Consider the following 14,002-nt stretch of genomic DNA (forward strand, 5'->3'; position numbering starts at 1 on the left):
CGGAAAATGCTAACGATCATTGGGAGGTAAGCACACCAGCACCAAGTTACTGAGCCCTGTTCTCTTTGTTACACACTGCCCCTAGTCCACAAAATGTTGACTTCCTTTCTGGACAGTGGGACACATTGAACAGGAAAAATGGCGAGCCCTTCTACTTTCTCTAGCTCACAGTTTGCCAGCTAAGGCTTTTTCCATGGTGAAGAGAGAACTGGATTTAAATTTCCAAGAGCAAGGGATTCTCACATCCTGAGCAGCTGGTCTATGCATGAAGCCATTGTATAAAAGGAAGCACTGCTCTCATTCCCACTTACTTTTCCTCTGCTGTCCACGACAAATTTTCTGAGGAGACTCAACCTGTTAGCGCAGACCAAGCATACTCTACAAACGCCTCCTTGGTTGAGACCCTCAGAAGACTTAGAGAAACTCTTCACTTCCAAATATTAGTCAGGATTTAATTAATTGCTGCTCAACCTCAGCTTTCAGCAGGCTACAGTACTTTTGGCATAAACAGAAGCAAAATTTCTTGCACCTGGGAACTTTATATTAAAATAGGTTTGTCACCAGACAGCACCTAGTTGAGTCTTTTCATGACCACATTTCAAAATAGGATGGAATGCAACACTAAGGTCCAAAATGCCACAGCCAATCCACCCTGAAGGTATGGTACTTCACTATTCAATTCTAACAACATTCTTTTAGTGCAGCTTTGCATGTGTAATTTCCTAGTTTTTTTAAAAAAGCAAACAAAAAAGAAGAAATTTTTCATTTGACCTCCATCACCCACATTAATTATCGCCAGAGTTGAAATCTTTAGATTTATCACATGCAACTCCTGTTGTTTATTCTACTCTGTCACCTGCCAGAAATTGCCATTCTATATAGACTGGCTTGGAAGAAGCAACACATTTTTTCAGTGAGTTTCAGATATATTAGATGCTAGCAGAAACCTGTTGAGACCTCTTAATGGCTACAGCTCTCTTTTCAGCTCCACTGCCCAATCCTACTTTGGCCCAGAGCAGCTGGAAGTAGGCATTATAAGATAATATTTGATTCATCCATAAAAACTAGTTTTAAGGTTCAACTGGACCCATTTGGCTGCACAATCCTTTCCCTCACTCTTCATCTTCTGAAGACATGAAGCACAATCAGTTACTGGTTGGATCACCAGAGGTGAAAAGGGCTGAAATATTCACATTGCTCAGTAAGGTTGATGCAAGTGCAGGCTGACCAGGAAAAAGTTGTGATAAGCTCAAATACATTCAGCAGAAATAGTCCTCAGAAAGGCTGGTAAGAATGTGGAAAAATTTTTTACTGAACACAGCCAAAGACTTGGTAAGTTTAAAAAGCTTTGTAACATGGCAATGTCTGAGGCACATTTTCAAGGAGCTGAAGCAAAAAAAATGCATCCCCAAAGCTTTTGTATTTGTTTGTTTTTAATGTCAGTGGATAAAAATCACTCCATAATTTTAGGATGAGAAAAACAAAATATTTTTCAAACCCCATCTTCCAATGGCAATAAAACATTCTGAATGAAACTTTCAAAGAAACTCATTATGAGTCAGTCACCTAGCATTTCAGATGAAAGCATAAGAAGTTTGATATATCTATAAATAACTGAAGACAAGGAGACATGAGGCAATCTAAGTAAGCTGAAGAATATTGAGACTATCTGGAGAACATGACCTGAATTTAATGGACTGCAGAGTATGCTTCCAATATGACAGTCCTGTGGGACTTCTCATATAGGGAGGGATAGGAGGCAGGGGCAGAGGAGAAAAAAATTACCATGAAGATAAACAACAGCATTTTTTATCTATTATTTCTTCACCAGGACCTATCATCAAGGCACATTATCTCATAACACTACCACGAGAAGGAAATATCTATATGATTCGTCTTTGTCCACTGCTAAGAAGGGACCAGCCATTAGAACTCAAGAGTTCGCCTTATGCAAAACACAGCTTTGAACACATAGAAAAAGAGCAGCCAGGGAGAAAATACTGGGAGAGACATCACATCTCAATAATAGCCATAATAATGGAGCATTTTAAATTGTACGATAGCTGTCTATATTAGTGATGGGATGGGATTGTTTCTTACACAAAGTTCATACCAGTGTTCCCATTGGGATAGTTTTTACTTTTCTCTCAACGTGAGCTACACAAGTATCTACTGAAATTGGACCTAGTGTTTTCAAGATAGTTTCCACTCAGAAAGAAACTAGGCATAAAGAAAGGGTATAAAGTTCCCCCAGAACTTACAGAAAGGATGGTCGAAGCTCAGGGCGGGGAAGAGGGATTGTTTTCAAATTATTGTCCTTTCCCCAGAAAAGCAGATGTCTCAATTAAAATAAGAATGGTCTATCTATAAAATAAAAACAAATGCTTTCCTAACACAAAGGCCTCATCAAACATTATGCATACCTTTTCATAACTTTCATTCATTCTGAATCCAGAAAAAGCAAGCCAACTGGCCTTTCATATAAAAAAAGGTATTAAAAGAGTTTTTGTACCTCAAAAACCTAAAAAATGTTGGTAAGACAAAAGATCCATTCACAACCATAGTTTCTATTTTTAAACTTTTTACAACCAATTCACAAGCAGCATGAAAACAGAATTTGCATCCTAAAGTACCAGATGGTATGCAAAAGTGGATCATTAATTAAATTACCATTTTTGCATACTGATATTTAACATTACCTTTTCTCCTAGTCTGACCAGAGTTACTCAGCCTTCAGATCATGACATCAAATCTCATTTACAAAACCACTCAATACTGACTGACTTAATGTAAACTTTGATTAAAAGCATAATACACAAGTGCCACTTCCTTAAAATGAGAAAAACTTTATTAACTGAGCAATAAGCTTTAAAAACATGCCAATGATCCTTAATGGAAATACAAAAATAAGCAGAAATTCATAAACAACAATCCAAATCAAAGTAACCAAAGCACATGTTATTCTGTTATCTATGGTAACGAAAGCAAAACATTCATACCTGCACCTGGAATGATTGCCAACTTTGTTTCAACCAGGCCCATTTTGGCAGATGAGGCTGAAAACCAGAATTTAAATGAGAGTTCTTACTATGACCTGTACAAAAAAGCTTGCAGAAATATGTAACAGCAGACTTACAAGAGTCTTAATTTATTACATTTGCTTCATAAAGTACAAACGACCACTTAAAAAGCATTTGCTAATGAAAAAAATCTATAAATAGATTCAAATGATCTTAAAAGACCCAACTAGACCTACCAGGGCAAGTTCTGTACCTTATTAATTTTCACATAAGACAGGTGATGCAAGTAAGCTATCAGAGCGAACAGCAGACTTATTTGTAGAATGTAAAGTATTTTAAAAAGTTATTATTTAAAAATTTAAAATGGGGGGGATGTCTGTTTCTGATGATTATGAATTCTTCAGCTGACTGAATACACCCTCAGGGTCAAACAGCTTTATATACTATGAGTTACTGGCAACTGTTCAGGACTAAGTTTCCATTTACTTTCCAACAAATGGCTTTACAGTTCTGACAGCTGGATAGGTCAAGGTTCCTCTTTTCATGTGTTGTTGTCACTTCTATTTTATAACAGCTTAATTGCTTGTTTAATAATAAACTCACAAACAAGTTTTGCTTGTCCCCTGCAACCTGTTTGTATAAAAACAAATAGTCCATCTAGAACTCTTCAAGTGAGGAGAATATTTTAATTAGTAAGTAAAATATCAAAATATCTACCTAACCCTTCTGGGAATACAGCTAACAATAAAGTGAAGATCATAAGAATGAAATAAAAGACACAACAAAAATACTCTAGCTATCAGTGATAAGTGCTATGAAATTAAACATCAGCAATTACTTCAGTCAAGTTTCTGCTAACTCTCTCAGAAGTAATTGGTCCTAAACAATGTCATAATACAAAATCAGTTTTATAAGGCTGTTGCCAAGATGAAGATTAGTCAAGCCTTCTGCAACACTAATAATCCTTTGTTCAATTAACAGGATCCAGGCTTACCTGCCACTCTTATGTCACAGGCTAAAGCAAGTTCTAGGCCACCACCTAATGCAGTCCCATCTATTGCAGCAATAGTAGGTACTGGGAGGTTAGCTGAAACAGAAAGTACCAGTTAACACCTGACTCACAAAGATCACGTCCAGAATATTATTTTATGGCATTTTATTCAAACTGCAGTCAGACTAGGGAAAAAAGTTTCATAAAACAACAGTGCAGATCTTAAAACTCACTGTTCAGCATCACTTTGGCAAGAATTTGACACCCCACTACCACCACTCTGAGGCCAAACTGCATTGCAAGTCTTTTTCTTCAACTTCTGCTCAGTTTTGACAAAAAATTGACTGGTATACTTCAAAAAACACACATTGCAGATCTATCCAAGGAACAAAACAGGAACATCTGAAAAGCCGCATACACAAACTTAGCAGTCCCCAGTTGAAATGTAGATGTTCTCTCATAATTATTAGCAACTCTGATGATGGCATAGCTGGGAGCTCTCTGTGTCTTAATATTCCCAGATGTCATGTGGCCACCACTATGGTCCCCTTCTGCTATAAAGCAGCAGCTAACAAGTGACTGACTAAAGTGTGGGAAAGTCTTCTGTCATTTTAAAAACAAAACCAAACAGACAAGTTGCACATATACATGATAGGTGGCATGGTCTCCAGAGGCCTCTGTGATCATGACAACTTACCATCAGTGTTCTACCATGAGGAATTCTAGTATCAAGCATTCAATTATAAGTATTGCTCTTCTCCTCTAACAGGTTTAAACTCTTTTCCGCATCAGGAACCCAAAGAAGTCGGATGAAAAACATATTTTTCCCATGAAAAATAAACTCATGCTTACAGCTTTAACTATATTTAATATTATACTTACTACAAACTACCAGTAATTTTAAACTATACTGAAAAAAATTCAAGTGGTATATTTTTGCTCCTAAAATTTCAAAGACGGTCAAAAGCAATGGACTGTTGGAATTCATTAGCCGAACACTTGGGTGTACAGCTTGTTGAAATGTTAAACCAACTCTTGACAGCAACAGCTTTTTCTGCAGATGTTAAGAAAATATTTTCTTCACTTTAATGCTTCAGCTACTTGAATTCAATGACCAGTTCATTCAATCTTAGTTGGAAGTTGAAAAAGAAGAAAAATCTGCTGCCAAAATATAAACGAAAATGAGGTGTGAGAGAGTAAGCTCTACCTTTCCAAAATCTAGAAGGATAATATGACCAGAAATGATCAATTTAAAATATTAAATACAAATAATATTTCCTTTTTTCAGTGAACTAGTTCTACATTTAGAATTTATTCTACTAAGCTTACTTTTTTTTCCATCTGACATATATGTTAGATAATTTAATTTTTAAAAGATATCAATTAAACATTGATCTATATCAGCAGAAGTAAATTTTTATATGAACAAGTGGTGTCCTACTGCTTAACAAAACAAAGTATCAGACTGAGTGAACGGCTACTTTTAGTTGCAAATCAACATCCTTTTATGATTAACAGCTAATGAGAATCAAGTTTTCTTTAAAATAAAAAAAGAACAAAAAGTTATAAGTGCCATTCAAAATTAAAATAGATGCTGTAAATCAAAGTCTCTTGTTCAGTGGTTTAGAACTGGTGATCTGAATCAACTCCAGTGGCAAAAAAGACTACTGATTACTGTCTGCAACATCAAGTGCTTGGAGTCACTGAAAAGACTCCAAGATATCCATTATATTTCGCATCCACCACAGAAGGCATAGGAGACAGAAGATGTGGCGGACAGATGAATGAATTTTTTGCCTTAAACATTTCTTGGTGCATGGGGTGCAGGCAGGCCTTAACCCCGAACAAGCCATCTGTCCCTGGCGGAAACAGGACTGGGCTGCTGCGACCCCTGAGATGGTCTCCCTGCGACCACCCGGGACACACCGAGCCTGCACTGAACAAGACCACAATGGGGCAGAGACTTTGGGTTCTGGACTGTAAATTATTGTCCGTTTTTAGCACAACTTCTATAAAACTTGCTTAGCATGAGTGGCTAAATTTGCTGAAGCCTTAGGCCGCACTCCCTAGTTCAGTGAGAAAGGGCCCCAGAGCTGGTGCAGGCGGGAATGATAAGGGAGTTACCAGCAATTTGCATTCCTGTGCACTGCTGAAACAGTGCTAATTGCTGGAGTTACCGCCTCTTTGTCAGGACCTTGAGACCCAAGAATGGAGACACACCTGTCAGCAGAAACGGCAACAGGAAACGGCCTACCTAGGGACAGTCAGGAGACCCAATAAGGAGCAGGAGACCCCAGACCCAAATATTACTATTGGTCTGAAATACCATGTGAGGGGTGGGAAACTTAATTTGAAAAAGTTATAATTGCCAAGGGATTTCTTTGTTTTGCGCGCGCTCTCTCTCTCTCGCTCTCTCTCACTCCTCGTCCCTCGTCGGAGGCACCCAGCTTGAACTGTAATTCGAATGGAGTCAGCGGAACATCCTCGGCCTCAGTACCTAGTTTATTTTCTCCTTTTCCAACTTTCTCTATCTTTTCCCCTTACCCTTGTTCACCTCTTCCCTTTTTTCCTTCGCCTCCCCTTCGCCTTCCCCCACACACACACACCTTTTCTCCCCACTTCGTGGAAAATAAAGTTAAAAGGTTGCACGATATTTGACCGGTTTTAGCGTCTTAATCTCGTCCTTGGGATCGTAACGAAACCCTCCCGATATTGGATCGGGACAGAAGAACAGAAGTAAAATCTGCTTTTTTGCTACCTACTTTTTCTTAGTGATATGGGAAGAGAAGATGAGAAGGCAACTCTCTTTTCCAGCAGGGCCAGACTGCTCCCCAAAAACCGTAACTGTCACTCTGAACCATATAATCCATACGGCATACAATGCCACACAATCCAGCTTTAAAAGTTTACAGCTGATATAGTGCTTTCTTAAAGTAAACTTCCTCCGCTACTGGTAACTGGAAAATCATTTGCCGGAACACAAAGGCATAATCATCGTTAACGGCAGTTTCCAGGGATTTCTGGCTACATGGATTTTCCGTTCTTGAGAGATTAGCAAATAATATCCTGAGTACTATTTACAACATTTCTGCAGGACTCTAAGGCAAACTACTTTCTCTGTGATGAGTAACTTCCAGCTTTAGCTATGGTATAATCCAAGTACACCACCACAAACAGAAATGAAACTCATGTAGAAGAGTATTATAAAATAGCTGGGTTTCAAGAATTACAACCACAACTCCTAAATTCTCCTAAATTACAACTCCTAATAAAAAAACCACTAAAATTCTTAATTCACAGGAAGGAAAAGCAGTTTGAACTTCTTCACCGTATATTAGCTTCATCACTTCAAGGATATTAATTTAAAGGGACATCTGACAATGAGTGACCCTTTAAGTATTACAATTTTTTTTTTAAAACAACAGCTCTGTCCTAATGCCACAGACACATAAATAGAACTAAAAAAAAAAAAAATAGTATCTTTTCGTGAAACATTAGAAAAACAATACAGAAATAAATTAGCAATTGCTCTGGATTAAAAAATGAGTTTCTAGGGCATTAAAACTTAATACCAAGGGTAAAGATTTTTGGAATTTTCACATTTTGTACCACGAAAGACACCTGTTCATGTTTATCTTCATATTTTTAATAAACAATAGCTGAAACTGCTTAGTTCATAACAAACTCAGATGAGATATTTGTGGGGAGAGCATTGGGGGGGGGGGGGGGGGGGGGAAGAAATCAAGCCCTGCAGGCTTAACTGAGTTGTATGGCTCAAATTTAAAAAATGCTAAACTGAGTAAATAGACAGGTCACTCTCCACAGTGATTTTACATACAAGACTCATTTGCTACAAATGACAGGCAAAACCTATTCAAAGCCTTGTCCAGCAGCTCAATAGTTTTATTCCAAAGCATTCTACAATTCTGTCATGCTGTAGATAATGGATATAAACTTAAGACACAGTTTTGTACAACTGATCATTAGGGCTAGACTCGAAATGTGATAAGGGTTTATCAACGTAAAATCATAAGCTGTGTAAACTCTGCAGAAGGAATTAGAAATATATATAAAAGACGCACAAAATAATTTAACAAAATTAGAGTGTAACACACACTATGTGTTGTTATACAGAGATTAATGTAGAGGTAATGGTTTAGAACATACCAAATCTAGAGACTGACCTCATAAGAGTGGCTCTTTCTTGCTTGCTAAGTAAACTTCTACCTGTAGTACCCTCTGTTAGCAATTGCACTACATATCTGTACAAAAGGAAGAAATGTCCTCAAGTAGGTGGAAAATTTTAAGTTGTAGGCTTCTTACACACCAGTGAGCATTCCATGAGAGCCAAGCATTTGTAGCTTGAAGGCAGCTTCAAACAGTCAGTCTGAACAGACCTGTGCTATTCCTTGCTTCTTTCATACAGGTAGGATACAGAGGCCTACACAGCCACTATTAAAGAATGGAAAGTCCAGCAGACCTAGAATTGGTAGATCCGGAAGAAAAGGTCCCCACTGTCAGTGCAGTAACCTTTCCATGAATCAATAAAAAAACATGGAATGCCATTCAGCTCCTAACAATACACAAGCTATAAGTAGTCCTTCAGACATTATTAGCCTCTATCTTCAAAGTAGTCTGCTATAGATTATTTGAATTGGAATTACTTATCTTAATCATAGCAGTCAGAATTTGGTATTTAGCAACATTCCAATGGAGCCCCACTTCAGAAGTTTTCCTTTCAAAATATTTGATATGAAATGCCAAACTGAAGGACACAGTCACGTCACTGCCCTAGTTACTCCTGCTTCAGCACCTGGACAATGCTGAAAGAGTCATTACTGTCAATCCCAGTTCTCACTTCAGTGATCTTTGGCAATCAGTCCTCAGAAAGATCAGTTATTCAGAAGTAAAGCAGTAGAGGTCACAGCCTTCAATCCCTACTGATCCAGACATAAGACTTGTAAGCCTAACTTGTCTTTTCTGTAATTGTGAATAGGCAGCTAGTGGTCCAGAAGAAGAATTCCTGTTTTCCAGGACCGACTTTAAGAAAGTATTGACGGTACTCCTCTCAAAAACTGGGAGAGTTTCCAACTAAGCAACAGAATTCAAATTTATGTGACAGCACAGTTGAGTTCTGACAGAATAAAATGAGAATCAGAATGGAGAAATACACTTCTCCAAACTACTTATTCCACAGCTGTGTTTCCGATTATTTGACAAATAATGTTTGTTTACTGCGTAACTCACTAGGACAAGCAACTTCAAGTGTCATTTCTAGCAGCTTCTTTCTCCTCTTGAATAATGGATCCCATAAAGCATAAAGAAACAAAGACGAACTGTCTAAAAATATCCTGCATACTCTGAGTATTATATGGCATACTGGAGAAAAGCATGCTATAAATTGAGGGATATATAAAAAGTTCTGCAATTCATTATCTAACTCAAGCAGATGAAGAAAGTGTGGCAAATATTTGCATTCTCCTGCCTGCAGCACAAGAGAAACCTTTAAATCTCACCTTACTGAAAAGAAACTTTTAAATTTGTTTTTCAGTACATCCATTTAAAAGTAATAATGATAATGGCGCCTTCTAATTATGGAAACAAATGGTCGCCTACCCCAAAAATGACTAAACACAGCTAAACACCTGTTTGCAGATTGCATAATTGATGGCCCAGCCATTAGGAAAGCAAGAAAGAAGAAACAGAAGTCGTCACAACATACAGTGAAAATGTCAAAGAATTATCAAATTTGGGGGTTATTATTACTAGAAAACAAAGTATTACATATTATTTATCTTCAGTGAAGACTTTTTGTATCATCTGAAGATCTACTAACAATAGCTTAAAATCAGGTAATACTTCAAGTCTGACCCCAGTCTATGAGCCAATTCCTCCACCAGCAATGGCAAAAGGTACAAAGTTTGTTGCTACATAGAGTTCCTTTACTAACTCAAACACTGCAAGTTTTCTGGTTGCAGATTAGGAAACAGTTTTCAGAAAGCCACAGGCATAAAAATGAATTTTGAATCAGTATTAGCAATGATTTAAAACTATCTGCTAGCATGCTGTAATTACTACAAAAGGATTTTTTATCTGGTTTTAAAATAATTGAGTATATACCTAAATATTCACGTTCTATAACTCAGTATCACCCTAAATATATTTCTCTTCCACCTGTTAACTACCCAGATCTTTACCTTGGGGAGCAATGTCACAAGAAGAGATTATCTCTAATTCAGATTCTTCCCCTCAAAAAATAAAAGTGCGCACAACCATACACTTTGAGTGGCAAGCAGAGGCAGTCTCAAAGTACTTACAACAACTTGAATATTCTTTACTTCAGGAAAATTTTAATCACAAAAATGCACATTTGCATAAGTTAACGTATTTCATAGGAAGCTATAAAAATAAAGTGCTGTAACACACACAGAACGCTAAATCTTGATTTCACCTTTTGGAGTATCTTCATAAAGAAGAGTAGCAAGTCACTGAGATGGAATACAAACTTTGCACTTGAAAAGGAATGTCAGTTGTGCTTGAGGCATTTAGTTTGCCCTGTAAAATCTGATATAAACAGTCAGTCACTACAATAAAGCTCACTTGCATTTTTAGCTATAAGCGCTGCCACCAAAAAAAACGGCCTCTCCATAGGAAAAAAGTTAACAGAAACCAACTACTTCAACAAATGCTTTCATCCATTTTGCAGAATAACCATAACACAATGAAGCCCACTGGAAGAAAAAAAAATGAAGCATGTAGCAACATATGAGACTGGCTAGAAGAGATTGAAATAGCTGACAAGTCTCTGAACTTGCAGTCAAAGAAGACTGGCCAAACCACTTTTTTGCAAGGCAGGAATGAATGCTTTTTGCTGGGAGAACTGAAAAAAAACAAACACACAGAAAAAATGGTTACGTTCAGTAATTGATGTATTTACCTTTATTTAAAAAATAGACAGAAATATCTCCTTGTCCAAAAGTGTGACCATACTTTTCAGTTTGAAACACCTACACATGCATTTAGATACAGAAAATAATTTTCCTTACATTTGCCAGTTACAACTGTGAAAGGCTATTAGCTACCCTCTAATTCTTGTGTTTTGAATAAGAAACTTAGTAATCTGCTACAGTTGCCAGATTTATTTGAACACCACTATCTTGCTTTCATACTTTCAAAGTTCAGGCAAATAACTTGCAGCCAGAAAAAGCCACATGGAAATTTTATTTTTTTAATACTTGTAAGAAGTTTTCACCTTTTTTTTTTTTTTAATGAAAATGGTTACTGCCGATTGTTTACAGTTGATTATTAGGCAGAAGATATTAGTAAAGTTTATCTTTTCTTTATTAAAAGCTACCAGTGATGACAGCAGCCAAAGGGTTTTCTGAAAGCATCTCTCTGAACCTCATTAATTTCCCAGTTTTCTTCACTGATTCACTAAACCTTATAAATGGCCTGTAAAAATATTTTTGAATTGAAACAGAAGATTTTGTGTAGGAACATGATTTTCTATTTAGTACTTTTTTATTGACAAGTAATGGGGAACAGTGTGTTCTATATTCTTGATAATAGTAGTGAAAGCTAAGAAAGTACTGGAACTGAGAGGTGTGATTTTCTTGCACCTTTTTTTACTACATAAAATAGTTTGGATATTTCATTCATCTTCAGTAATATGTTGCAGTTTGATATATCAACTCTTCAACTGTCTTCATATTTACTAATGTTCCTTTTGTAGTCTTACTTTGTCCTCAGTAAAACGACAATGAAGCAAGCCTTAGAGGACAAAGACTACCGTATGTGCAAATTTCTTTTTTCGTATAGCGCACACAGAAAATAAAATTCAAACAATAGCACAACTATAACCTCAAATAGTTAAGAGAACCCAATGGGACAAGACTTTCATTTGTCTGTTTATTGGGTGCTTGTTTCATTTACAGTATGAAGATAACACATTGTCTAGTACCAGTATAAGTAACCCGTTCATCATAACATAAAGAAAATCCCAGAGTATGATCATTTTAGCCGAACATTTCTAGCAATTTTTCTCCTGTATCTGTTTTCATCAATATTTCAAACACATATGAATATTTCATATTCATATATTAGCTACTTTCTCCACTCTTAAATGAAACATAGCATTAAATTTCAACCGCTCTAATGCTAATATATCTTTAGTTCTATATTAGCTTCATGTAGTAAGTAATATTTTCAATCAACTCCTTCATTGAACATTACACAGGAAACAGAGAAGTCTCTAGAAAATTGTTTCACAGTAAGCTTAAAAGAAAAAACAAACAAACAAACAGACACTCTAGCTCTGTAACATCACCAAAGCAGTTCTGTCCACCTTGACATCCAGCACACATCTAGACAAAATCCATATCCAATGTAAGACTTAACCATGGTATTCCGGAGTCAAAACCTATTGCTGGGCTCAAGCAACTAGCTTAGGAATTCTTGGATAGCACAGAGCAGTGTAATATTTTCTGTACCATGCCAGGTGCTGCTGCCCTTTGAATATCAATGGGTTCTAGGCACAGCGCCAGAGACTGAGGCAGGCAAGGCAAAAGAGCTAACGAATTACTCTCTCTTTCAGGGACAGAAACATTCACATTCAAACCTGAATAGGGTGAGGAAGGGGAAGCGTTTCCCAACACATCAAACGTAAATAATGTGACACCCTAGAGAGGGGACAGAAGCACTGGATAGCAGGTCATACTGGAGGCATGTTTTAATAGTCAGCGTGCAACCTGGCTACAATGATCCCAAAAGACAATCTGACCGTGCAGAACCCCTCTTTCTTTTTTTTTTTTTTGGTGAGGAAAATGAAAGAGCTATGTCCAGAGCACAGTCCCTTTTCCTCATAGAACAGCATCTGAAATTACTACCAGAGGGAAAACTGAAACTACAGCTAAGACTATGTTAATTTATGTCCAGACTGAACAGTAGCAAGATCAAAGAAAAGGATATGTTGTGCAAAGCCACCTCCTTCCCTAATCCTTAGATCTATGGGAAGGAAAATCAGTTGATCCTAATATTAACACCCTCTGCTTCTGTACCATTTTTATAGTAATTTTTAGAAAGTTATTATTATGGAAAGAAAAAAGTATATGAACAATCATGGAAGCAACACTGTCATATGAACAGCTAATGAACATCTTGGTAGAAAAGTTTAATGTTGCATTCATTGGCATTATAATGGTAGAAAGTTTAGAACTGTGTTTTTTAATTAAAAACAATCCAATGCAATTTGACAAAGCACATAATTTCAGCTCTACAGGGACTGCACTGCCTATTTAGGAAACAGACAACACTTAGTCAAAGGGTATCTTAAATTAATTCAATGTTAAGAGAAGCAGTAAATCAAAGCTACTACTGGAAAACCACCAAGGGCTCAGCAATGCATTTCAGAATACTATAGCAGTCTTAGACTATATTAGCCACGCTGGGGCATAACGCTTTGGATGAACAGGCAACAACATATCATAGCAAAAGAAATACTGTGCCAAAAATTGCCCTTTCACAGCTTCAGCAACACATGGAAACCATGGTGTCTGAGAATGAGTGCTAAGCATGGCAGCATCGGCTATAAATTTGTCATTTGCAATATTTGATTTGTATCTTTGATATTTCATTCAGCCTCCCAGTGACTGCTTTTTCAAGTTATGGCCTACACCTACACTTCCCCAAGAGAGAAGCCCACAGTTCTTCTCACTGGATTACACAACTAGAGCACTCCATCTTTGCTGCCCAGATTTACCTTCAGCAAATCCAGATGGATTGGGTCAATGTTACATACGCAGTTGTTTCTTGGAGCAGAGTAATCAGGAGCTAAATGTTTGTCAAAAAAACAATATGATCTATATGATATACAACATTAGATTTGTATGGTTTACCTGTAACAATAAAACCAAAGATACAAAGTTGAAAATAAAAATGTCTAAGTGTAACTTTTCTTACCTAACCCTAGAATGTCATTCTTCATTTCGGTAGG

The 14,002-nt window shown here is 37.0% G+C and overlaps 1 protein-coding gene across 5 annotated transcripts in view; it reads right to left on the reverse strand.

Annotated features, from left to right (window-relative positions):
- The window catches only part of LOC135323466 (methylglutaconyl-CoA hydratase, mitochondrial), a 111,254-nt gene that overhangs the window by 54,650 nt on the left and 42,602 nt on the right, over window positions 1-14,002 (reverse strand). For 4 of the 5 annotated variants that reach the window (XM_064500754.1, XM_064500758.1, XM_064500755.1 and 1 more), the window contains exons 5-6: window positions 4,015-4,107; window positions 3,000-3,056 (exon numbers count right to left, since the gene is read on the reverse strand). The exons of the other annotated variant lie outside the window; for it this stretch is intronic. In XM_064500754.1, coding sequence (XP_064356824.1) covers window positions 3,000-3,056; window positions 4,015-4,107 — 150 coding nt within the window. The remainder of the gene's footprint in view (window positions 1-2,999; window positions 3,057-4,014; window positions 4,108-14,002) is intronic. 5 annotated transcript variants of the gene reach the window in all.

This window comes from Dromaius novaehollandiae, chromosome W, assembly GCF_036370855.1.
Source record: "Dromaius novaehollandiae isolate bDroNov1 chromosome W, bDroNov1.hap1, whole genome shotgun sequence".
NCBI classification, from domain to species: domain Eukaryota; kingdom Metazoa; phylum Chordata; class Aves; order Casuariiformes; family Dromaiidae; genus Dromaius; species Dromaius novaehollandiae.